The sequence below is a fragment of the Ambystoma mexicanum genome, chromosome 4q (genome assembly GCF_040938575.1).
Source record: "Ambystoma mexicanum isolate Mex_15411 chromosome 4q, UKY_AmexF1_1, whole genome shotgun sequence".
Lineage (NCBI taxonomy): Eukaryota > Metazoa > Chordata > Amphibia > Caudata > Ambystomatidae > Ambystoma > Ambystoma mexicanum.
The window spans coordinates 249819946-249847358 of NC_090928.1; the positions used below are offsets into that span (position 1 = coordinate 249819946).

Below are 27413 nucleotides of genomic sequence, written 5' to 3' on the forward strand. Positions count from 1 at the left end.
TTTTCACTCGAGCATGATAATAAAGGAACTAGCGTGAAGTAACGCTTATTTCCTTTGCCCTTAATTTTGTTTACTTCAACAATCATTGTTTGACACTGTTTAATTTCGATGTTTTGCTGAATTCTCTTTGAGTTATTTCTGGGTATTTTTTGGACGCTTTGCTGAATCTACTATTGGTTTGCTTTGGACATATTGGGACGCTTTGCTGAAATCGATTTGGATCACTTTGGGATATTCTTTGTGACGCTTTGCTGAGTCTACTTTTGAACACTGTGGATATATTCTTTGGGACGCTTTGCTGAGTCTACTTTTGAACACTGTGGATATCTTCTTGGGACGCTTTGCAGCACTGAGGTCCTGAGGCACTGGCGCACTCCTCCTTCACCGTGGATATAAGAATTCCCCTCTTTGTCCATTACTAGTAGGTTACTGGTACATTTTTGCTACGGAACAGGTAAGAGTGGGTACTTGTGGGGTGTTGTTTGCTGTTAATTCGGCAATACCTGGCTGCATTCTGAACGTCTGCTCTGTTCTTCCCTCCTTTAGCTCTGCTGAGTCTGCTCCTGCCTTTTCACTCAAGCCCTCAGCCTGACAGGTGGAATAGATTCATTGTAGGCTGAGCTCTTGGGGGGGAAGTCTTTGGCATATCACGTTAGAGACTTTCGTGTTCGAAGACAGAAGGATACTTTTTCATAACTGGGAGAGTAGTATCTGTGGCAACTGGGATACCATACCTAGGCTGCGACAGATTTAGGAGCCTCAATTTTAACCGTCTCTCGGTTATGGAGGCTGCATCGGACCCATTGGCAGCCCTCATGCAGGCTTTTCCTGCTCTTCGTACCGATATGGCATCAGCACATGCGACATTACATCAACGCATGGATGTTTTACAGAGCTTTGTGCAGCCCTTACCCCATGACGAGGAATTCGGTGACGCCGCGGCTGCGGCGTCTCCTCCTGTACCACTTGTACCACCTCCGGCTCCAGCTCCAGTAGTCCTCCCTGGGCCATTCCCTTTGGCCCCACCAGAACGCTTTTTGGGTGATCCCAAAATGTATCGGAACTTTGTGAATCAATGTCGCCTTCATTTTCTTTGTCGTCCCTTGGCATTTCCTGATGCTACTACAAAGGCGGCATTTGTTCTTTCCCATCTGGGTGGCACTGCTGCAGCATCGGCTAATCCATTGCTAGAAGCAGATGACCCGGCTCTGTATGATTTCGATAGATTAATCCAAGCCATGAACAGTGTTTTTGATATGAGATATAAAGCACAGGTCCTCGGATCTGGAATTCTTGGCTATTAGTCAAGGCAAGTCGGATCTCTTGACGTATCTTGCCCGTTTTAATCAATTAGCGGCTGAAATCACATGGCCAGAACAGAAGAAATCGGCTGTGTTTTATAAAGGTTTGTCAGACGACCTGAAAGATGCCCTATCAGTGGTACCTGCTCTTCCATCTGGCTTCCCCGAATTGCTAGACTTAGTCTTACAAGTCGATGCTCGACTCCGGCAAAGACGTGGTGAACGTCGCTATCCCGATATTCGCAACACCCCTCGACCAGATGGAAGCACACCTGTTTCTCAGGGAGAAGCTGAACCTATGCAAATCGGGGCAATTAGGGGCCCATTGTCCAAGACTGAACGAGAAAGGCGGGTGGTGAATAATCTATGTTTCTACTGTGGACAGTCAGGTCATTACATCCGTCTGTGTCCTAAAAGACCCGCTAAGTCGTCGGGAAATGCCAGGACTCGCCCTTGAACCGGGCCTTCCGGACGAGCCAAATGATCCCAGGCCCGGGTGAGTGTTTTCCGTCTTCGCATGTTTACCTTGCTATGTCCTTTACGGCTCCCGGCGTCATTACCTTTTCCAATCCGGTAATGATAGACTCAGGGGCTAGTGGGAATTATATGGACCTTAAGTTGGCCAAACGTTACGGACTACCTATATTTCCTAAAGCAAGACCTGAGGAAATACATGCGGTAGATGGTTCACGTTTAATATCTGGACATGTGACGGATCAAACAGGTCCACTACAAATGTCAACATTACAAGGACATTCGGAATCCATCACTTTCGACCTTATCACGGCCCCTCAATTTGGCATCATTCTGGGGCTTTCTTGGTTGCAAAAACACAATCCTGTAGTTGACTGGGTTGAACAAACCGTACGGTTCTCCTCCTCTTTTTGTATACAGAGGTGCTTTACGTCCCGTAATGTAGCGGTATTGTCCCCTTGTCTGGCGATGGTAGATTGCCTCCCTTCTATCAACGCCACGTCATCTAACCCCGTTTCGGTCCTCCCTTTGGAATACCAGGAATTTTCTGATGTGTTTAACAAAGGACTTTCAGAAAGACTGCCCCCACACAGATGCTATGACTGCCCCATCGACCTGATACCTGGAGCAACAATTCCCCATGTCGAATTTACTCCCTTACACAGAAGGAGGAAGAACATCTACGGAGCTATATTGACAACGCCTTACGTTTCGGACACATATAAGTCCGTCCCGTTCACCAGCGGCCTCCCCAATATTTTTTGTGCCAAAGAAAGAAGGGGATCTGCGCCCCTGTGTGGACTACCGCGCCCTTAATAAAGTCACAGTGAAGAACCAGTATCCGTTGCCACTTATTACTGAGCTCCTCGATAAAATGACCTCCTCCACTATCTTCACCAAGTTGGACTTGCGGGGGGCATACAATTTGGTGAGGATGCGAAAGGGAGATGAGTGGAAGACTGCCTTTAAGACAAAATATGGGCTTTATGAATATTGTGTGATGCCCCTTGGGCTTTGTAATGCCCCGGCGACATTTCAGCATTTTGTAAATGACATCTTCAGGGATATGCTGGATTGCTATGTTGTTATCTATTTGGATGACATTCTAATATATTCAGACACTTTGCCCCAACATATACAGCATGTGTGCTCTGTTCTACTTCGTCTAAGGGAATACTCTCTCTTTGCAAAACTGGAGAAGTGTGTGTTCCATGCATCATCTGTAGAGTTTCTGGGGTTTCAGATTTCCCAAAAAGGAGTACTCATGTGTACCTCCAAGGTTCGGGCAGTTTTGGATTGGCCCGTTCCGAGCTCAGTAAAAGCTCTTCAATCCTTCTTGGGTTTTGCCAATTTTTATAGGCGTTTCATCGCCTCATTTTCTGAAATAGTAGCCCCATTAACTCGGTTGACTAGTCCTAATGTTCCTTTTTTGTGGGATGAAGAAGCGCAAACAGCATTCCAGAACCTGAAGGACACTTTTACCACCGCTCCTGTATTACAGCACCCCAATCCAGCTCTCCCATTCATTGTGGAAGCAGATGCCTCTGCTATTGCAGTAGGGGCCATCCTTTCGCAGGTTTGCCTCGCTACTCAACGCCTACATCCAGTGGCTTTCCACTCTCGAAAACTTACCCCAGCTGAACGTAATTATACGATTATGGAAAGAGAACTCCTTGCAATCAAGGTGGCGTTCAAGGAGTGGAGGCATCATCTCTTAGGTGCAAGACACCCGATAACTGTGCATACAGATCATCGAAACCTTCAGGCCTTGTCGCACGTGAAATGCACCAACGCCAGACAGATACGTTGGCATTTGTTTTTTACCATGTTTGATTTCACGGTGACGTATCGCCCTGGTCCATTACATGGAAAGGCAGATGCCTTTCGCATGGTACTGACACGGAAACTGTCAAACAATCCACCCCGGTATTACCATCAGGGGCTGTTATATGTGTTTGTTCGGTCTCTCCGTCAATTGTAGTCAGTTTACGGAGATGGGCCAGGGATCATGTTTCTGTCCTGAAGGAAATGGACGCTGAACTGATCTCCGGACTTCCCTACGTTAAAGGTCTACTATACCTACCTGACAACCAAACCAGACGGAAGGCTCTTGAATGGTCCCATGACCTCCCGTTAGCAGCCCATCCTGGCCAGGCGAAAACCTATGATCTTTTGCACCGTTGGTGCTGGTGGCCTGGAATGAAGAAAGAAACCGAACAATACGTCCGTAGGTGTGCCATATGTACACAATGCAAAAGACAACCTGGTAAACCCGTTGGTCTTCTAATGTGTATGCCTTTACCACCGCACCCATGGCACACGGTGACCCTGGATTTTGTGGTAGAACTCCCCTGTATCGGGGGTATGTCCACAATTCTTGTGGTAGTGGATGTCTTTACCAAGATGGCTCGGTTCATACCATGTTCGGGAATACCAACTGCTCCCACATTAGCAAACTTATTCTTTGACCATGTGGTACTCTTTTTTGGTCTGCCTACGATTCTGATTTCCGACCGGGGGTCTCAGTTTACCTCGCGCTTTTGGCGCGTTCTCACTTCCTCATTGGGTGTTGATGCCCGCTTGTCCTCGGCCTACCACCCCCAAACGGATGGCCAGACTGAACGTACCAATGGCACCATGGAACAGTTTCTTTGATGTCTGTGTCTACAACATCAATCAAATTGGCTGTCGGTTTTAGGTGCCGCGGAATTTGCCTACAACAACTCCCTGCACTCTTCGGTTGGCTGTTCTCCGTTCTATGCGTTATATGGGTTGCATCCAAGGACCCTTCCACCTGTTTTGCCTTCCCTACGGCAAGTTCCTGCAGTCAATGCAGTTAGGGATTCATTGATTGCCATCCGTAAATCCGTATTGGCACATCTACAAGCTGCACAACATCGCACCAAGATACAGGCGGACAAGCGGCGTGCTCCGGCTCCTCCTTATTCCTGTGGGGACCGCGTATGGCTCTCAACAAAGCACCTGGCCATTCGGGGTAAACGGAAACTTTTACCATGTTTTGTGGGTCCTTACACGATCCTGCGGTGTCTCAACCCCGTTGCTGTTCGTCTGGACATACCAGTACATTGGAGGGTGCACCCGGTCTTTCATGTCTCCTTGCTTCAGCCTTTTGTACCTGGCACCCGATTGCCTCCCATCCCGGCCCCACTTACCGTCCGTGGCGAGGATGAATACGAGGTGCGGGCCATTCTAGACACCCGCCTCTGCCGTGGGGTTCGGTCCTATTTGATTGACTGGGTGGGGTATGGCCCAGAGGACAGGTCCTGGGAACCAGCCTCTAATCTGAATGCACCCCGTTTGTTGCATGCTTTCTGGTTGCATCGCTTGCGCGGGCACTGGAGAAATCGCCCTTTGTGGAGGGGTACTGTCACATCCCGTTCTTGTTGGAAATTGCCATGGCGTTTATATGAGCGCTCTTCAACACACAGAACCCACTAAACTACTATTCCCATCTTCCTACTATGTTAGTCACGTGACACGCACGCACCACGTTGCCGTGTCTTCTGAAGACCGTATTTAATATGTCTGTTCGAGTGCCCAGCGCTCCTAAACTGTGTTAGTTTCGAGCGTTGTTTCCTGACTCCTGTTTGATCTTGAATCCTGTGCTGAATCCAAGCCTTCGTCCCTGCCCTTTCCTTCCTGTTTCCGACGCCCGCCCCTCTTCGACTGATTTCCCCGGAATCCTTGAACTCGGCTTGCATCTCGACCTCCACTTGTTAAAGTCCTCTGGCTGTGACGCTTTTTTCACTCGAGCATGATAATAAAGGAACTAGCGTGAAGTAACGCTTATTTTCTTTGCCCTTAATTTTGTTTACTTCAACAATCATTTTTTGACACTGTTTAATTTGGACGCTTTGCTGAATGATCTTTGAGTTATTTCTGGGTATTTTTTGGACGCTTTGCTGAATCTACTATTGGATTGCTTTGGACATATTGGGACGCTTTGCTGAAATCGATTTGGATCACTTTGGGATATTCTTTGGGACGCTTTGCTGAGTCTACTTTTGAACACTGTGGATATATTCTTTGGGACGCTTTGCTGAGTCTACTTTTGAACACTGTGAATATCTTCTTGGGACGCTTTGCAGCACTGAGGTTCTGAGGCACTGGCGCACTCCTCCTTCACTGTGGATATAAGAATTCCCCTCTTTGTCCATTACTAGTAGGTTACTGGTACATTTTTGCTACGGAACAGGTAAGAGTGGGTACTTGTGGGGTGTTGTTTGCTGTTAATTCGGCAATACCTGGCTGCATTCTGAACGTCTGCTCTGTTCTTCCCTCCTTTAGCTCTGCTGAGTCTGCTCCTGCCTTTTCACTCAAGCCCTCAGCCTGACAGGTGGAATAGATTCATTGTAGGCTGAGCTCTTGGGGGGGGAAGTCTTTGGCATATCACATTAGAGACTTTCGTGTTCGAAGACAGAAGGATACTTTTTCATAACTGGGAGAGTAGTATCTGTGGCAACTGGGATACCATACCTAGGCTGACACCCACAGAACGGCATACACAGACTCGCATCTCCAGGGTTACATCACTGCCGATATTACCAGCGCCGACTTGGGGTGTTGCCTTGGTGACTCGTGCAGCAGACGCTCCGTCTTCCACTTGGTTCCCCATGTTCCCGATCACGTGTCCACAATGTTGCCGGAACACTGCTACTTAACTCCGCCCCCCGCTCTGCTCAGTGCGTCTGATCCCATATTACGATACAGACAGCAGTGTTTTCTTCGTATGGTTTTCTTGTTTACGGACTATGGCTTGCTTCTTGGAATGCTCCTGTTTTGCCCTTTCATTGCTGCACGGACTCGGCGTATTGATCTTGGACTGTTCTGGACCCGCTTTCCCGCTTTGCAGTTTTATTGCTGCCTGGACTTGGTGTATTGACCTCGGACTGATCTTGGCCTGCTTTCATGTTTTGAACTCCTCGTTTACCTTTTTGTTTCCGGCTGTTTCTTGGACACTTCCTTCACGGATTTCCTTCTCAGCCAACCCCGGATTGAATCACGCTTGTCTTTTGGATCATTAACTATCTCAGGATCGTTTAACAGGCATCCTCGTGCCAGCGGGTATAGGGAACAGTGCTGGACTAGAGACTGCCTCAGCACTCTAAGCGTCCTCGTGCTGGCGGGGCTAGGCTTCCTCCTACTGAATCATCATTTAACGGACATATGGACTCTGCCTCCCCATAGAAGGACAAGGACACACCCCTGTGGTACCTCCTGTTGAACACACAGTGGAAAGAGTACACATTCATCACTATCCCTTCTTCTGTCTGCCTTCAGCCATTTCCTGAATTAAATCCAATTCCTTACTACCCACAGATCTACCACCTCCCTTGGTGGCTGGTTATATTGGTACAACAGTTCTCCTTGGCATTCACTGCAATCCTACCTCAGGTTGGTCTCTTTGGCTATTTTATGTGTCTGTCTTGCCATTGTATTATACAAGTGTTAACCACTCGCCTTTTCCCCTACAGCCATCAGGGTTTCCAGTGTGTCCATAACATCTTTCAACCAATTGGTTTCTCATTCTGTCCTATTGTACCCCTGAGAATCTCATTGATGGGAAGAACTCGCTACTTCACGACGAGGTCAACAGTACTCAATTTGTCTAGGATTCTGATACTACCATTGATGTATCCATGTGCCTCCCATCACTGTTTTTGTATACACTGGCGTTGTTGCAGCGTGTGACACATGTTTGTTTACTCCCACTCTTTTGCATGTTCTGTTTGATGAAATACATTTTACATGGATGGGGGACAGTAGTGCTTCACTCCCATCTGGGTGTCCTTGTCAGTTCTGCTATGGCTATGCTACGTGCCATCTGTGTGCTGGCATCTGTCATGTTTGTGAATGGTCCATGCCACTCACAGGCTTATGTGTGATGCAGGTGCTATGAACCATGCAGCACATGTGTTGCTTATCCATTTTAGAGTAATCAGAGTCTGCTTTCAGGGTCCCCTTCCACTTCATTGCCACTGCATTCATGGTTGAGTTTGTGTAATGTGTGAGATGTGTGATTAATGTATTGGATGTCAACATTGTGATGCCTATGTGTGTGGGCTATGCTGTTCACGTGTGTGTTCATTACTTCTTTTTTATTTTGTGCAGGTCATGAGGCACTGGAAGCTGTGGAGGAGGAGATGGCGCAGGGGCAACTCAGAGCCCCAACCAACCACCAGTGGAGGACATGGGGTGGTGCTGCACGAGAATCCATTGCTCCTACAGACCATCCTGTTCACGGGTGTCTCTGGGTACACCTCTGATGATCTATGGCTCAGGTGCTGAATCAGATATTGACACACATTTCCCGTCGCAGGTGAGTGTTTCTGGCAGGGATGCTGTTCTGTCCAACGCACCTGCACTGGGGGTAGATCCCTCAATGGGCCATTCAGTGTTGGTTTGTCCACCTGTGGCGGTTACGGATGCAGGTTCACACTCCACACGATTTGCTCCTGTTCCTGGTGCAGCAGATCAAAGGAGGAATGCAGCCCTGCAGCCACATGCAGCGCCAGCACAGCAAGGTGCACGTCTCCTTGGGCCCGACGGGTGTCGTGTCCGGCAACGCAATGGCCATGCACCACCAGGCAATACTGTGTGGGAGAACTCCATTTATGCAATTGCACAACAACAGGGGGCATCATGTGAGATGATGGCTCAGGCTGTGGATAGGGTAGCCACTTCCACCCCCCGCGAAAGCCAGGTGGAGCTCCAGCAGCAGGCAACGCGGTCAACGTGATGCTCACACAGGCAGGACATGTTGGCCGCCAACAGGCTGAACTGAGGGCTCTGCGCACAGCCATATGTGCAGAGGCACAGGCCCACAGGGATGCCCTGAGGGAAGATAACAGCTCCCTCAGAGCTACTCTGGGTGCACTTGAGATGGCCCGGAGTAGACGATCAGAACAGCAGCTGGAGCAGCTAACACGCTGAGGAGATCCGTGCATCTCGTGAGATCTTGCCGGCAGAACTCTGCTACACGTGAGGTGCTGCATGGGAACCTCTGGGCCATCATCCTGCAGAACCAAACCTTTCATACCTGCATGCTTGCTGCCATGGAGGAGCATGCCAGGGCTTTGCGTGGTCTGCCTCCCGTACCACGCACACCTTCTCATATTCCACCAGAGGGTGACGACAGCGACTGCAGTTCTCCCACGATCGGCTAGCGGTGCAGGCCATGAGCCCATGGAGGTGTTTGTTTTCTCAATATCCACGCATGTGGGTGTTGAGGTGCACCCTGCACCTCCTCCCTCCTGGGTGGTCCTCCCCACCCCTGGTCAACCATGGCCAATTTTTATTTTTCTCTTTCTTTTTTCACTTTTTCTGTCTATGTTGCATTTTTGTGACAGTGTGTTGTTTTGTGTGGCACCCAAAGGCATCCACTGTGTGTTCCAGCTGGGTCCATACAGGCTTGTCTTGTGTTTGAGGCTTGGGGTCCAGACACATATGTCACTCCTGCTTCCCCTTTCCATGGGCTTGCAAGGATGGCACCGTGTGACAGTAACTTACACAGAGGCATTGGGCTTCCATCAGTTATGTGGCCAGTCTGCAGTCCAAACTGTGTGGATTCATGATGGCTTCTCCACTGCATGGTTGATATGTATATTGCTTTTGATATTGCTCATTGTGCATATTTACATGCTGCTTGTTCATGTGTTAACTTGCCTCTCTCCATTGCACATGCAGTTCATGCTGTATGCGGTACCCTGCCACATTTACCTACCAGCAACACACTGAAGATGGCAGGGGTCCATGTGGTGGCTTTCACAGATTGTGACACTTGGGCTATTGTGATTGGTCACTATCTGACGTTGCCACTGTTGGGTCCTGTATTCATGATTTCTCATACAGATAAATATATGTTCATGTGTACAGTTTCATTTTGATATGTGAGAGGGAATTGTCTGTGGCCTGTTTCCATTTCTGATGGTGCACTTTGTGACAGTTGTGTCATGTGTTGTGCATTTATTTGGTTGCTTTAACATTGCATGCCATGGCATGGTGTGTTGGGTGGGTGACATGGGATTTGGGAGGGGTTAGGTGACATACCAGTATTTGGCTGTGCTGATTTGCAAGGGAGTAGTGGATTATGCAGCATGAATGTGTGCCTTTTGGTCACACGGAATTGGGTTTCTTTAAGTAGCTAGGGATGCACACATTGTAACACTTCCAGGGACAAATTCTCAGGTTGGTAAGGTTGTAATAGTTCACTGTCCCTTTCTCATCATCGATTATCACCTGGTATGTGCCAAGCCTGTGTGCACTCTGCAGGGGTGGGATTTTAGGTGAAAAATGTAGCCACAAGCTGGGTACGGGCTGCCTCGCCACGTGCCTTTTCCCCTCCCATGCGCAGGGGCCGTGCATGTGGTTGGGGATGTGGGGGCACCACCATGTTCACCGGTATGCCCCGCCGGGTTGCAACATTGTGCAGGACATATGCTGCCACAAAGATCCTGCACACTATCGGGGGCGCATATAGTAGCTGCCCACCAGAACAGCACTCCGAATGTGCGCTCCACTATGCCCCGGGTTGCAATATGGGCTGCGTTGTATCTTACCTCAGGTGGTGGGGTTCCGTATTAGCGTCTTCATGTTGGTGCTCAGAGGGTAGGCACTGTCCCCTGGGGAGATCATAATGGTTGTGATTAGTTGGGTTTCTCCATTTCTCTGTGTGTGACATGCATGTGCAACAGCATTTTTACTCACCAATGAGACATGTGTCACCATGCCTCCCAGCTTCCAGGTCCCGGTTTAGAAGTGACATTCTGAATATTAAACTATCATGGGTGGACCCTGGATAGTTTGCATAGACAGAGGTGATTATTCCCTTGGCATCGCATACCACCTGCACGATGAAGGAATGCCAGTGCTAAGCAGTGGAATAAGCAGATTGAGGCCGCACCTAATGCAGCCAGTAAGCTTTTTGATATTCTCAAATCGTATGAGAAACCTAAATCCATGTCTCCCCCATACACTCCCACAGAGGAGTACTGTGAAATTGTAAAAAAGGCCTTTGGAAAAAAAACTCAAAAAGCCAGAGAAGCCATCATCCTGGCCAGAGAAACCGTTAAGGAATTCCATCTTCCTAACGCGGCTAATTTACAGCCCTATGAATTGGACAATTTCAAATTTGACCAATCTCAGAGGCTGAGATGGTGAAGGTGCTGGCTAAGAGAAACCATCTTCCTGCGTGGAAACTTTAATCCCCCCACCCCAAAATTATCGTGGAAAACAAAGAACTGTTTGCTCCAGTGCTATCCAAGATAATTAATGCATCTTTCCATGACGGTAAGATTCCTAAAGCCATAAAAAAGGTGACCATCACACCGCTGTTAAAAAAACCAGACCTGGATCTTAAAGATCCTAATAATATGCGCCCTATCACTAATACCAATTTTGTACCGAAAATCATGGACAAAATTGCTACAGGACAATTGCAGGCACATGTGGAAGCCAACAATATTCTGCATGAGCAACAGTCAGGCTTTCGTGCTGCTCATAGCACGGAAACCGCAATGTTGGATCTCCAAACACACAAGCTTTCCATAATAGATTAGGGCAAAACAGGGATCCTAATGCTTTTGGACCCAAGTGCTGCCTTTGACCTTGTCGACCATACACTTCTACAACAAGTTTTGGAGAAAATAGGGGGTGCTCCAAGGCAGCCCTGGCATGGTTAGCATCCTTTCTCACAGACCGTGTAGCCAGAATACACTGGGAAGAGAACTTCTCAACATCTACTCCTATAAGCACAGGTGTACCGCAGGGAGTCAGTATCTCTCCTCTTCTCTTCAACCTATTCATGAAATATCTATGTGTACTCCATTGGCGTTCATTTTACTAACTACGCCGATGATACACAGCTGGTGTTTGAATTGGAGGGAAACTATCAAATAGATAAGGAAAAGATTACAACCATCTACACCCTAATAGACAAATGGATGGAAGACAATTGGATGTGCTTGAATAGCAAAAAACCAAACTCATGATTTTCGGTTCAGGTCAAGCGAGGGGTAAGCTTGGTAAAGATTTTGAACAAATTACTATCAAAGACTCATGCATTAAGGTGGTCCCCCATGTGAAAACACTCGGGATGATGCTGGAGGCATCCATAGGATCAGAATCCCAAACCAACTACCTTCATAAAAATAACGCATACTATATCAGGCTACTGAGAGCCATACGCCCTTTACTAACAGAAAACAATGCAGCCACAATAGCCAGGGCCATTATACTGGCACGCCTCGACTACGGCAACTCACTGCTGCTGGGAGCATCTAGAAAATGCATCAATAAATGCCAGATAATGGAGAACAATGCAGTTCGGATCATAAAAGGGATCGATAGAAGAAGCCATGTGACAGAGGCCAGAAGATCCCTCCACTGGCTCAGAGTAGAGGATAGAATCCTCTTCAAATCCATGACTCTGGTTCACAGATGTTTATATGGAGTGGTTCCATCTTATCTTAGAGCCAACTTTAAACAATATCTCCCTAATAGGGCACTAAGATCCCAAACACTAGGCAAGCTACAGATACCTCAGGCATCCCGAACCACCGGTGCTGGGAAATAATTTACGGTCCCCGCTGCTGAGCAGTGGAACAATCTTCCAGTTACTCTGAGAGCAGAACCAAATCTGTTAATTTTCAGGAAAAATGTGAAGACATATCTCTTCAAATAACGTGCCACCTCCTAGCTGCCCATCCATCTCTTGCCTAACATGAATCTGTCTCTCTGCGCCCTGATGCTTGCGGGTTACCGACGCATTACAAACAAAATCAATCAATTGCTTGCGGCTGCGATTGATGTGCTCAGTGGCCTTAGGTGGATGTAGAGCCACATGGGTGCAATTAAGGGCACCAAGCACTTTGGGGAAGTGTGCCACCCCGTAAAAGTCTTGGAACACAGCCTGCCTTTTTGCAGGTGTTCTGGGCATGTACATGTGCCTGCGGACTGAGGGGCGTGCAGTCTTGATTGTCAACACCTGGTGTAGGCAGCGTGACTGCGTGGGCTGTGAGACACCCCCAACTATGGCAGTTGTCCACTGAAATGACCCAGTGACCAAGAAATGCAGTACATTCAGCACCTTCCCAAGGGGCTCAGTGCTTGGGACACAGGATGGGTGATGTGAGATCATCCTCCCACTCAGTGACCAGGTCTAGGATGATATGGGGTGGAAACCTGTACCTTCCATAGACGTGGTCATCAGGCATCCCAAAAAGGTTGGTCCTGGGCAAGAGAATGCAGGGCCTGGCTATCCTCTTCCTCCTCCTGCGGTGTCCCACGACCACTGCTGTGAGGAACGGTACATTCATCGTAGCGGTATGAGCTTGTTTGCGTGCACTTTTATGCTGCGCGGGGGCGCTTAAGCCTGCTTTCGGCTGGCATACGTGTTTCCGGCGTAGCGCATCTTTTGTGGGGTGCGGTTTTCACCTGTTCGATTCCATGAATACGTGTTGTTAGCGCACATATGGGCATTGCAAGGATTTTGCTTCAGTACTTCCCCCCGTACCGCCCACATTTTCATGTGTTGTTACCCATTCCGTGTGATCCACCCCCTTTTTAGGTGTGTGCGCTGGCCGGTGTGTGCCTTCATTTGGTGTCTTGCACACAGCTTTCGGGATGTCGCAATGACGTGTGCGCCACATGTCGATTCGGCGCAGGTCACAGGTAAGTTTTTCACACTTGCGCATCCGTTTTCAGCACACATTAATTCCATTAATTACCCCGAGAGTTTGCTTTCAGTACGCATGCGCATTCACTGTAATCCATCTGATAAATCTATCTTCCTAAAACTTGTTTTGACACACAAGTGCGACTCACTTTTCATCAAATATTGACTCGTAGCTGCCAATCTGCGTCATTATGTTTGCGATTCAGACGCCGGTAAAATCACAACATACACTATTCTTTCGGACTACAACCACGCGTGTAGGAAGACCTAATGCCTGACTCCGCAGAGACAAACTACGATTGTGCATTCGCCGAACGAAAACACCATGGATCTATAACGCGCAGGGGCTTAACTAGTCAAACACGTTAACTACTTTGTTCTAACCCTGAAACACTATTCCCCTACGCCTGCGCACAAACGCTTAAAACAACGTTCGGCACTGTTTGTCTTTTCATCGGAGCCTGAAATAATTGACTTAAGTTCCTGAGACAACTTTACCAACCATGCGGTTAAACTCTACAGGAGTTCTTAAGAGTTATATTTACTTTTGAAACGTTTATCAATTACGTAAGCTGGCAACCCAGGGGCAAGAGTCTTTCAGCTTGAGTTTTCCTCCAGAAAGCAATTACCTAATTAAATACCTAAACTAAACATCCTTTAACGCTTTTTATGAATTTCAATTAACAGTCGCTCCTCAGAAACAAATGAAAATGTAACGCTCCCACCAGAAACAACAGGTTGTCTTGTCCCACGCAGAAGTAGCTCTGAATTTTCACGTTGGAGAGTCAGGAAAGCTATTTTAACAAACATTAAATTACTAGAAAGTGGGAGAACTTAATATACAGGACCTTCCTGGAACAGACTGGATGATGAAAGGCAGTTTAGAATGTTGCCAAGTCCACCAGGTGACTACTTGGACCAATCAGCACTCTGCCCCTCTCCTCCATGTTGGATTGGTTTACTCACACTCTGAAAACACTGTAGTTAAGGCCAAATAAAACATCTCCAACTAAACAGATTCACACTTCTAACATCAGAATTACTCCCATTCACAACAGAACCAGACCTGACAATGGAAAAACAAGGTGTGATTGAGAGGGTTGATTCATCAGAGTGGGTTTCTCCTTTGGTAGTTGTGTGCAAACCCAAAGGAAAATTGAGACTGAATCGACTTGCGTTCAGTTAACTAGTGTATTATTCCAGACAGGCATCCTTTACCGGACACTGCAGAGATGTTGGGTACCATTAAGGAAGTTTTAAAGTGCAGAGTATGCTGGACTTGAAATCGGCGTACTGTAATAAAGATACAAGTGCAACGCCTTAAGAAGGAACACACTTTTCAGCTGCGAGAGTAGCACTGTAAAAGGGGAGGGGGCTCATCCTGATGTTTGCAAAATAAAACCCATACTAAAACTAATCCATGAATACAGTGGCATAGGTAAGTATAATCAAAACTTAGTGGTTGGACGAAATGTGGTAAATAGGGTTTAATAGCTTGCTTTGTAGAAAACATTTCTCAGCATTTTAGGTGCTGAAAATGTCACTGTGGTTGGTGACATAGTGCAGAGTCCACGATCCCAGGCCAGTGCTGAAAGAAGTACACAGTGGTTGTTATTTTGAGAGGTCATAGATTAGAGCCCACAGGTCCCACCAACGAATAATGAATGCATGCCCATTTTATAATTCAAAATCACTTGCAATTTACGATTTTCTGATGGACCCGAAAAGAACCACAGCGTTTTCAAATTGCCCCTCAGTACAGTTTCACTGGGAAAGGGTTATAGTGTCCCCATTATGCAACATGTATGTAACAGTGCGTCTGTGGTTCAAGTCTCCGACAGCGACATGGTGGTTAGCTCTTCCCATGAGAATCAGGACGAGGCGAACATGGCAGTTGATTGAAGTTATGCTGGTCATCTCAAATGTTTCAATGAATGAACTTTGTGTTGTGGGAATCGGGGGTGGATTGTGACATCACAAGTCGTAATTGAGGGCGATGTGGGAAGGATCATGGACCCAATTATTAAATGTAATGCATGCTTTTCTATAAGGTTTCAAAGTGCGAAAGCCAATCAGCTTTGTGTGGGGGAGATTTTTTAATGTTGCACAATCATGAATATGAATTACTCTGCATTGTATAAAAGTTCTAACTTTAGGGGTGTTTCTTTGACAGCACCTTTTCATGCAGTTCTGTTCCGCGATTTGTTTGAATTTGCTGTCCCAGCTAGGTCTGGGGCCCTCAATAGAAATGCCTAACTTCTTGCACCAGCGTACTCCTTTTTGACTACTTTTGTAATTTCTTGGTTTTTCCAGGCGACCCCCAACTCAGTACCATCAGATTGTTTTGCATACATCATCTAGGAATATTGCTGCTTTCATTACACGAAGAGGGTTATTTCAGTGCAGGCATATGCCCTTTGGTCTAGTGTCATCAGCGTTTTTTTTTTTGCAATGTGTGATGTGCCAGTCGTTTCACAGTGGGGGGTGGGGGGTGCTATGCTTTCAAGAAGATATGTTAGTGTATGGCAAGAGTGTGGAAGAACATGATGAGAGGTTGAATAAAGTGCTGGACATTTTGAAAAATGCGGGTTTGATGCTCAGTAAAGATAAATGTAATTTTCACAAAGGAGCGATCCAGTATTCAGGTCATGAGATTTCAGAGTTTGGTATCCGTCCTAAGAAAGGGTTGGTTGACAATATTTTGAGTTTTTCCAGTCCAAGCAGCAAAGAGCAGTTTGTGTTGTTCCTTGGAATGGCGGAGTATTATTCTAAATTAATGCAAATTCTTGCGTCCAAGACTCATAATATAAGGAGATTGGTCAAAAGGGGTCTGAAGTTTCAGTGGGATGCAAAATGCGAAGCCGAGTTCCAGGAAATCAAGTTTGCTTTGAACAAAGCTCCTAATCTCAGTAATTTTGGTCCTATGCATATTGACCACTGACGGCAGCAATAAAGGGTTAGGAGCTGTTCTTATTCAGAGGTGTGATGGTAGAAGTACACAGCAGCATTTGCCTCCAGAGTTCTTAAGGATAGAGAAAAAAGAGATGTCTGTGAAATGGGCAATTGACAAGTTCAGACCTTTTTTGTGGGGTGCCAGATTTACTGTTTCCTCTGACCACAAGCTGTTGAAGGAGATAATGACTACCAAAGGTTTGGACAAGGCCTCTTGCTGAATAAGAAAATGGGTTGCAGGTTTACAGGAGTATACCTGGGATGTGGAGTAGGATCCAGGTATTAGGAATAAGGCAGACAATTGTCTTTCTCGCATAACCAATGTGGTAGAGGAGCAGGATGGGAATGAAGAGAGGGAGGTTCAGATACTGGAGGTTGATCAGGAGGTAGTATCAGAAGAGGGATGGGAAGATGCCATGGTTGCAGATACCACAATGATGTATATAAAGCAGAGGTTAGAAAGTGGTTTGAGGAGTGAGCAGATACGGAAAGGGATGTTACCAGATTCTGCGAGGATGATCTTTAAAGAACTCGACCTGAAAGGCTAGATGATTTTGAGAAGCGACAAGCTGCATCCCTCTGTGGAAGTGAAGGACAGAATTCTTTAAATGGCTCATGAAGGACCTCTGGGAGTGTCTAAGACTAAACGGTTAATAAAGCAAGACTATTGGTGGCCGGGTATGGATGTACAAGTGGAAGGGTTAATAAGAGAATGCAGTGTGTGCAAAAACTCTGCCAATAGGGTGTGCAAGCAGAACCAAGCCTATGTTGATGACAGTTCTATCCATACCTTGGGAACGTGTGGGACTGGACATTGTGGGTCCTGTGAGAAGTCAAGGGAATCTTACATTTTGCATAGAGTTAATAGATATGTTGTCTCGAATGGGTAGAAACATCTTGGGTACAGAACATACGTACCAGTGATATTATTTGTTTTGTGGGCACCATTTTCAAGAGGGAAGGATATCCCTCTAAGCTGTTGACTGAAAATAGGGTGCAACTAGTGTCTGAAGAGATGGAGACACTTTTAAAGGGAAATGGTATAGAGCATCGCACCAGTGCGGTTTATCATCTGGAAACTAATGGTATTGTGGAGCACTTCAATAGGGTAATTAAGAACAGGATACGGCAGCGATTTCAGAAAGGAGAGATTGGAGGAAGGCTGCAGATAATACGGTAGTCGATCACAGGTGTGTCTCCCATTGAGATGCTTAGAGGGAGAATGCCAATACTAGAGTGTATCCGCTATGGCTAGGAAGGGCTAAGTTGAGCAAGATTAACATTCATACGGTTAGGGAGAAGGTTCAGAGGCCACAACAGGGTAATAAGGTTAATTTTGATTTGGAGGAAAGCTGCCAAAGTAAAAGGTTGTTGGTGTAGGAGATTGGGTGCAAATAAACGTCCTCCCCAAAGGAGAAATGCAGGTTTAATGTGGTCTAAACCGGTCACTATTGCAGAGATTTTGCATGGAGTAGTAAAGACATTGGATGCCAGAGTTTGGAATGTGAATTGAGTATGCAGGCAGTCTGGAGTGAGTAATGCAGGAAGGGTTTCGTCACGAGAGGCGGTAGGAAGGGAAGGATCAAAGAATTATTCCCCCAAAAGGTAATGTTTCAAACCCGGCTACTTGAGAGAGTATGTGGAGTGAATTTACAAATGGGAATGTCTGTTTTTGGCAAACACTGAATGTTACCAATGGGATTGTATGTTTTGGAATCAACCTTTTTTGTGTTATATGTTCTCTGTGTTCTATAGGTCTTGTCAATAGTTACACATATCTAGCATTGGTTATTTATTCTTTAGTTTTCACCATTGTTTAACAAGACTGTACATGGTTCATACCATGTTGAGTGTTGGGTCACAAGGAAGGAAGGTGTCTAAAATTCTCTTCTATGCACAACCAGAATGGGGAACATGGAATGTGGCAGGAGAGAGAACAAGAGGAGGTTGAGAGAAAGCAGAGAGGGCAAGGAGGAGCCATTGAACCAAGCTACCTTTTTTCAGTCACCTAATGTAGCCTTGCTGTGGGCTTCATTCTGCTACCCTTGCACTCACACATTCAAGCTTCATCACATTGTCATTGATTTGCCCATCCTTGTAGTCATTTGCCTATCCCTACATGCTTACTCAATAATAAATTCAACCAGTCTCTCGCCTAGATACGAATGCCTATTTGACTTTGATACAGGCCACTTAAAAACAGATACACACACAGTACTCGGGTACTTCCAAACTACACGCAACAAAACAACACAAAAGCAGCAACGCTATCTTGCATTTTCCTTCTCTCCCTCCTGACTAACCGAACCCAACCCCCTTCTTTTTCAGATCTGCCAGAGCACCTGCAGACAATCAAAATGGCAGTTTTGCCTCTTAGAATTCCAGTAACACAATCTATCACACGTATCTGTCCATAAATCCTCACACTATCATATGCCCTTAAACTTTCATTCATCTTCAAAATCTGTCATTCGTCCCTCTCGCACCATCATACCCTTACAAACTTTAACTATCCTCATACTCATTCACACATCCTCCCTAAATCTCATTAATGTATCAATACTCATTTGTATTCATTCATCCACCCCTCCTGCACACTCTGTCTTCCTCTCGCCTCACATCTCCCACCGTGTTTGTAGCATTCTTTTCATGCTGTCCCATCCTTTTATCTTCAGTTTGCTAATTTTCTCATGCATGCCAACATTATCCATTGCATTACATTAGGAAGACACTAGTACAGTCCAGGTTTTAACTGTGCATTCTGGGACTTGTAGTGAATGGAGGATTGCAGAGGGGTAATGCTCTGTTCTTGGAAGCAAGACCATGCAGAGCAACAGAGGTTTGAATCCCGGACCCGCGCTATAAAAAAACAATGAAATAAATTAAATAAAATAGTCCTGGGTTTCCCCCACTATAAAACCAGGACCACAAGTCCCAGAATGCAAAGTTTAAATAAGGACTTGACTAATGGCTCCAGAAGGGAATGGATAATTTTGCGTGCACGTTTTATTTCCTCCTGCAGACTAAGGTGTGGATACTTCTGGTGGGGGAACAGTACACTATTCCAATTGTAAACCTATATGCTCTGAAACCAATTCAGTGATTTGGCTCAGAATAAATGCTTACTGATATAACATACTCCTGTCTCACTAAACATTTATGTGCGCATTGTTACGGTGACCGACGTGTGCCGTGTTAAATAAAGGGGGAGGTATTTCCGCCCAGGGACAGACACTCCCAGTAACCGCACCAAGACGTATCGCGTCTTTATGCTGGGTCCGGAGCTGCACGACGCAGGCCTACAACAACTGGCGATGAGGACGGGAGACCCCAGGTGTGCCGTTCGGAGCAGGAACTCGGCACTCCTCGGTGCTCCACGCGCGACAGGAAGCCCCAGCTGGCATCACACACACAACCACAGCGTGAGAGCCGGTGCGAGGCGCGGCTTCCAGCTGGTCATCCCCACTCGGCGCAGCAGGGTAGGTCCAACCCCAAAGCTCGTCCCACATTCATATCGAGGCGGCATCTGAGGGCTGAGGCCTCTAGGGCTGTTGGGGGGGAGGCACCCCTGCCACGAGGAGACCCCTCCCCAAAATAAAAACTAACAGGCAAAGCAAATGGGTGCAATCAGCCTGAGGGAGGTGGTGGCAACACACTGCCCACCCCCAAGAAGAAAAAAAATATAAACACCATCCAGGCCAATCGAACCCCCACAACAATGTGTCCCCGCAAGCGGCCCACCAGAGGTGCTCATGCTGCGGGGAAGGGGAGGGAGCAGGCCCACCGGGACCCAACCGTCACACCCACTGCAGGCGCACCGCCTAGCACGTTCATCCGATCACTCCCACCACAGGATAGCCTGGTGCTCGGCTAGCGGCCCCAAGGTGTCAACAGGGGTGCTCTTCCCGCCAAGGGAGGCTGCGTAAGGGAGAGGTGAGCACACGAAGGGAGAAGTCACTCTGCTGACACGGGGGACGAGGATCTTGGCGGTGGAGTGGGCACTTCATTGATGGCCAGTCTGTCTGTGTATGCATCCCAGAGTGAGGGGTACAGGAGCTTCGGCACAGCCTGCGATGCACCACGCTGTTTCACACAGTGTCCAGTACCAGAATACGAAGTCACCGGTGCCCCTGCCACCCTTGGGCCACGCTGGGTATTGTGGGTAGAAAGGCTGGAGATGTACTTCGCCATGGCCAAAGAGGACGGTGACGCGGCCAGAGGGCAATGCTCTTATTCTACACAGGCAGCGAAGTACACCAAATTTACAAAACATTATGACCTCGAGACGACTCGTACAGGGCAGCAAAGGAATCGCTGCAGGAGTACTTTCGACCGCTGGTCAACAGGGACTACGAGAGGTTTCACCTGAGGCAGGCCCACCAGGAACCGGCTGAGTCGCTGGATGTGTACCATGCGCGCCTATGCAGGCTAGCTATGACCTGCCGGCTTGTGGATGAGACTGAAGAGATCAGGCCACAGATGGAAGAGGCATCGAAAGGAGGATGCCAGGAGCTTGTGCAGGCAGTGTCGATGAAAGGGTCAGCACGGTCCTGCAGAAGGCCCAGATGGCAGAGTGTGCAGAAGGCCGCAGAGGACTGCCAGAGGCCATGAGATGTCTGCGGCAGGCCTGCACATCATGACCAACCATGCCGAGCAGCAGGAGCCACGTGCGGGCGGTGTGGCAAAGTCAACCATTACGCCAGAATGTGCAGGGCACCATGGCAAGCTGCCCCGGCATCCCGATTGCGCCTGACACCACCCAGACTGGGGTACCGGCAGGTGGCTACAGTGGAGGACGATGGGAAGCCGGGTTTCGCCACTTTGAAGAGGTTGGAAGCAGCAGGTGACAGAGGATGCGTTCTTCATCTTGGCAATATCCTTGGACTGGAGGCAGCAGCGAAGGAAGCACTGCTGATTGATCACCATAATGAACACAAGAATGTCAATGCTGGTGGACACTGGAGCGTCGGTCAACGTGATGCCGGTGGACGAATTCAGGAAGCTCTCATCTGTACCTCGCCCGCTACACGGCCGACCATTTGCATCTTCACATATGGGGGATCCTCACCCTTACCACGGGACAGATTCTTTGTCACAGCGGTGCAGCATGAAGATGTCACGGTGCAAGCCAAGTTCTACATGATGCCGGTGATAAAAGGGACTGCTCAGCTACGCAACCGCAGAAGACCTAGGACTGGTGCATTTTGCCTTCCAGGTATACCGCCAAGACATAGACTGCCTGCTGTCACAGTTCCCAGTCCTGTTCGAAGGAGTGGGCTGACTTAAAGGACAGAAGGTGCAGCTGCATGTCGACCCGACCATCCAACCAGTGGCCATGCGCCACTAACGTGTATCACTATACAGGCAGCAGAAGGTTGAGACTGAGATTGTCAAGATGGAAAAGGCTGGAATCATCGAGAGAGTTGAAGTGTCAACGCCCTGGGTATCGCCGATAGTCGTGGTGGCCAAGCCAAAGTGCCCAGAAGAGGTGCGCATCTTTGTAGATATGTGGCTGCCCAACCGGGCGATCAGGAGGGAGAGGCATCCCACGCCCACACTGGACGACATCCTTGCCGACCTACGGGGAGCAGAGTTCTTCTCGACGTTGGACCTCGAAGTTGGGTACCACCAAGTCCCACTGCACGTGGACTCCAGGGACATCACAACGTTCTCCTCCCATATCGGCCTGTTTCAGTACAGGGGGGAGGTCTTCCCGCCCGGGGACAGACACTCCCAGTAACTGCAACAAGACGTCTCTCATCTTTATTGCTGGGTCTGGAGCCGGCTGTCCCAGACCCACAACACGCATGAACTCAGAAAATGTTTTCACCATACAACAGCCAAAACTATTGGCTTCATCAATGTTGGTCTTTTTTCCCATGGGCCCAGCTGATCCTTTGTCAGCATTAAATGTTGCTTATATTTACAACATCCCCATTTACATTAGATTGGTATAAAGGTGAAAATTGCAACGGGAAGATCATACAAACGCAAATAGTTTTACATATTTGAGAACTCCAATCTTGGATGAGAATAGGCAGAAGAAATAATCGTTCTTTTGTCAAGCAAAATGTGAAAAACAGAACGCCAAAATATGGAAACGCTAACTTTTAATTTCTAAATGCTTGTTTCCTTTGATCACCAAAAGTTTTTTAAAAATTACTATTTTCATTAAATAACACGTTCCGTGGATACCTTCCAGTAAAAAAAAAGTCGGCATCTGGCGATTCCCACGCATGTCTTTCAGAAGTACCAAAGTAAAATAAATTAAAAATGGCCATTGAATTGACCTTATATAGAGTACGTCCCCGTGGAGGAGTTCGTCGGTTGGTTGGGGGGCTACGAAGCGGCCATCTCCAAGGAAAAGCGGGTAGGGAACGTTACGAGGACGAAAATGGTGGCCAACGGGAACAAAGTAGGCGTGCACGCTAGAATCGATGTTCTTTGAGGGAGGGGGCAGATGACGATCATTTGCATTGTGACGAGCTGCCACAGCAGCCAAACAATATTCAAGGCATCGACAGTCAGCCACTCAGGAGCAAACGGGGCTGGGCAATACCGCCCCATCGTTGTACAGTGGGGGTGTCTTTTTCTGAGCGCGTTGAGTTTTACCAGCAGTGTGTGCAGCTGCAGTGAGATCGAAGCGCACGATCTTCACGCCGGTAACACTACCAAACACCAGCTGGCCGAGTTCACAGAAGCTGCCATGCAGCAGGAGGACGATTTTGTGACAGAACCAGCCATGGAGCTGACCGGTGGACAAGATGAAACGCAGCAAGAAACGCAGCAAGAGCAGGGGATAAGCGAAGAGGCCGGCGGCTATGAGAGCCAGGCCAAGCGGCTCAAGACCGGCGTGGAGGACGGCGAAGAGGCGACCTACACGGCTCCTCCGGAGGAGGGCGAGCGACGCAACCATCGGGTGAGCCACAGGGAGGTGGGATGCCAAACCGGAGGAGCGACAAAACCTAGGCTACGGACCATGGGCGAGCAGAAACCCGAGGGAAAAGAGGGGCGCACTGGGACCTCTGGGAAGCGGCCCTGAGGCTTGGTTTTGAGGGGGTAGTTGAGTCCGGGCAGGTGAGGGTCGTTGGCTTTCAACAGAGGTCTGGCACGTAGGGCGGGCAGTTTAAAACATGCGACCAACTGTCTTGAGTTGGTTGCTGCCCTTGGATCTCTGGCAAATTGCAAGGTTCAGAAATAATTGTAATGCAAAACAGAATGTATGGTAAAAAATGCTAACCCCCCTTCCGCCCCCTACACGAAACCACATTCTCGTGTCAAGCGTGTCGCTCGGAGTGCTTCCTGGAGTATAGGCTGCACCATATGCACCGGGCTGCTGCTGCGCTCTTGCGACATGGTGTTGCCACTGATCCCGTGACTGGCGCTATGGCTATGCTAACATAAGCCTGGAAGTGTTTTTGTGCTGGGGAGTGGCATGCGGGTGACACGGATGGATGACAAGTGCACAATAGATAAGAAATCAGATTTGACTGAAGTGTGAGCTTCTTCCAATGGGGGGGATTGGAGGGGAAGCTTGACAGGCACTCTGACCAGGTTGTGGAAGGGAGTAAATGGAACAGTCCCAGGGGACAATAGTATACCTCAAGTGGCGGGCCTTGGGGACAGGGCCTAAGGCCATATACAATACAGTACCTTTTCATAGAACCCAATCCTGTGGATTTGCATAAAAACAAATAACATTATGGGTAAATAATGTCCCACAATTTTTGAAACTTATTATAGTGATTGAGAAACACTTGAGCGAATAATGGAAGGTGGGCTCTGCAGTCTTTATTGGTTATACTACTCGCCCTAAGAAAAAAAAAACGTATGTACGTTACAGGACATATGTACCAGTTTGAACAGCTGCAACAACTGTGCATGGCTTTGGCTCTCTCTGCATTCAGTTTCCCGTGCCAAGTCCACAGAAGTGTCTGCTTGTTGAAATGTGGATTGCTTGTGCATGTGATAACCCTGCTTCAGGACAGATCTTGCTGCGAGTATCCTGTTCTACAAGCAACCCACGCTTCAACAAGCAGCGCACCAACTTTCATCCAAGAGAGATCGATGAACTTTGGAGACCTGCCATCTCAATACGCAGCCCACCAGAACTTACATCCCGAGTGCTGTTGGCTGTGTTGGCGATTTTCTGCTGGATTGGACTTAACCTACATTGGATTCGCCATTGAATGTATATACCTGGACACATTTTTGCAGGGTCTTTAAAGCCATGCCCCCTTAGAGCGGGAAGCAGTACTCCAGTAAAGGGCCGCGCGCATCCAGAGTGCCAGATGAGTGCTGTTGGCGGGGGACAGGGGTCACTAGCCGGTCAAGTAGCACAGCGAGTAGAGCGCTTGCTTTGACATCAGTGCAGAGCTTGCTAACGCAGGTTCGAATCCCAGCAGGGCCAAACACAGCCTTTCATCCTTCCGAGGTTGATAAATGAGCACCACTCACCGTGGGTAATAATAAGCAACGCTCAGATACCTGAGGTTTCGTAGCGCTATATAAATGCGAAATTATTATTATTACTAGTCTGTATCAGTATAAGAGGATTTTTGATGGGTTCTGGGGCGCTTGGAGTGTAAAACGTAATATTAAATTTGACACGTCTAGAATGAGAAGAAAAGGCAAATACTGCCAGAAGGATAATTTGTGCGGCACCACTGATGTTCACTAGATGACGGGACATTATGTCTCGGGCATTGGAATTACCTCTCCTGCCTTCACCCACCTCTCTGGTAGCACAGTTCAAACATCGAGAATCGATTGGGGGAAGTGAAGAACGGCAGGGAGTCTCTGCAATTGGAGGATCAGGGCATGGCTGGCTTTCCGCTACTACTGCAGTCGCAGGTTTCTCCGAATGTGCCACAAGATTCTCTGGAGCAGAACCTGGGGAAAGAGGCCTTTGATCAGGTCCTAGCAGTGACAGTCAGGAAATGCCTCATTTCTAAACACGCCTCAAAATTTTTGTTGCAGGCTTAATCACTCGGCTGGTTCTCTTAGAGTACCCCCCGACTATTGAATGGTGGGGTAGAGTCCCCCATTGGCTGAATCGGGTGGATGCGGCTGGATGGATTCAGACACACTTCATGCATAGATCCTGGAAGTTCACAAATCTGTCAATCTGCGACAACCTGTTAACATTTCAAATGATGTATTGCTCCTGGTTAGCCTCATGGAGTTGAAAGATGGGGAGTGGATCCTTTGCCAAAGGAAAGGCATAATTGGTCATGTTTTCCAGGTACAGGTGTTGCATGCTCGCTTGAGGCAGCCATTTGTTTATCTGAGGATCATGGAAAAGAGCAGGTTCCAGAAATCAGGTTGCAGCAAGATATGGAGGGAAGTTAATGTTAAAGGATATTTGTACCGCGCACTATCCCCACCGGAGTGGTCCCCTGGCGCCTCTGAAAAAGGGGATGGGGGGGTGGGTTAGAGGGAATAAGTTGGAAAAGTGCAAGAGAGCAGTGATGTGCTGTTGGCAGCCTCAGCCCGGTGGGTCAGTTGGCTGGGCTTGGGGTGTTTTACGGTCGGTAGTCGTTGTGTGCTGTTGTGCAAGTCTGTGTGGTTTGTTTTGTTGTTGCAGTGTTGTGAAGTTTGTGCGGATTGCTGCGTTTTAGGCTTGTGGTTGTGTTTGGTTAGAGTTTAAGAGGTGTATGCAGAGGGATGAAATTGTTGGTTGTTTATTTGGCATTGCTGTCCTTGCAGTTATGGGATTCCATCTAGGTGCGGTAGCGGTAAATGCCGACATTCACATTTCTATCGAGATGCGATGCAAGCTAAAGTTAAGAATTCCATACGAGCGTGGCACATTCTAATCATCACATTTGTATCTAGATGCAGCGCATGGGATGCATGGAGAAGGGGGTGGGGGGGATGATGGAAGGAATATCGAGAGACATCACAAAGAAATAAAAAAAAATCAGTGTTGCAGGTTGATTTCTGAATGGCCTCCAGCAGATCCTCCTGTAAATATTTTGGGGGTGGCCTGGGAGGACTGGCAGGATGATGAACATCTTGGGCAATCCGAACAATAGTGACTCTGCTGACGGGGAGGATGGGGCCGATTTGGTGCCCCAGTTGGACTCATTCAATTAGATGGGGGAGTTGGCACCAAAGGTGAGGGGGGGAGATTGCTGGAAGTGTTTGCTTAGGGGATAAGTCCAATGGGCTAATAAATGCAATGAAACATAAGGGAATTAGTAGAGGATGGATAGAGTACCACGTTCCTAGGTAGGTCAAGCGGCTAAGTTGTCTGAGGCCTTTATAAAAACCAAGGGTGGGAAAGAACAAAAATGAACAAGTAGCTTGGAAGTGGTAGCATTGTTTCCCCAAGTGTTTAGGTTTGGACCTGCGTGTGGAGGGGGCAGTGGGATGAAAAAGTGGATCCTTGGCAACACTGGAGGGGGGCATTGTCTGTTGCTTCAATGTGTGATCATGTAAGATTGACTCTAAAAAATGTTAGAACAGTTAACCCATAGAGGTCTTCGGGGGGGGGGGGCGGGCGGTAAGCCTTTGGTGGAAGGTTCAGGCGAAAGGTATAGAAAGAGGGAGCTGTCGGAGGACATGGAGTTTGTGGAGTTAACTAGACCAGTTAAAGTTCTTGAGACGAGAACATCAGGACGAGGGAGTGGATCTAAGGGCAAGATTAATGCTTGGATAGATGATAAATATGCACTAGACATAAAGACTCCAGGGGAAGTGTGTTTCCAGAGGAGAACAATGATGGTCGAGTCTACCCATATGGATAACCTTCATCCCAAAATAGCAAGTGATGGCAAAATCTGGGACAAGAAGTTGAAAGGCATGCAAGGGAGAGACTTCCCACTTTATAGATCGCCCTAGCTTGCTTCTATATGTTCGAATGTGGGGGGCGCATTCACTTAACAGGGGGCACGTGCTGGCTCTCCTGAATGAAATACCAGCACTGATGCTTGTCTCATCCAAAGATATAAAGTAGGTGGACTTTATTCACCCTGAAAGATCACCAT

At 47.8% G+C, this 27413-nt stretch overlaps 1 protein-coding gene across 4 annotated transcripts in view; it reads left to right on the forward strand.

Annotated features, from left to right (window-relative positions):
* Nucleotides 1–27413, forward strand: part of HNRNPLL (heterogeneous nuclear ribonucleoprotein L like) — a 649202-nt gene that overhangs the window by 231064 nt on the left and 390725 nt on the right. The window contains exon 1 of one of the 4 annotated variants that reach the window (XM_069607809.1): nucleotides 23004–23341. The exons of the other annotated variants lie outside the window; for them this stretch is intronic. Within the exon in view, the coding sequence (XP_069463910.1) occupies nucleotides 23129–23341 (213 nt within the window). The 5' untranslated portion in view covers nucleotides 23004–23128. Of the gene's footprint in view, nucleotides 1–23003; nucleotides 23342–27413 lie in introns of those variants that run through there. 4 annotated transcript variants of the gene reach the window in all.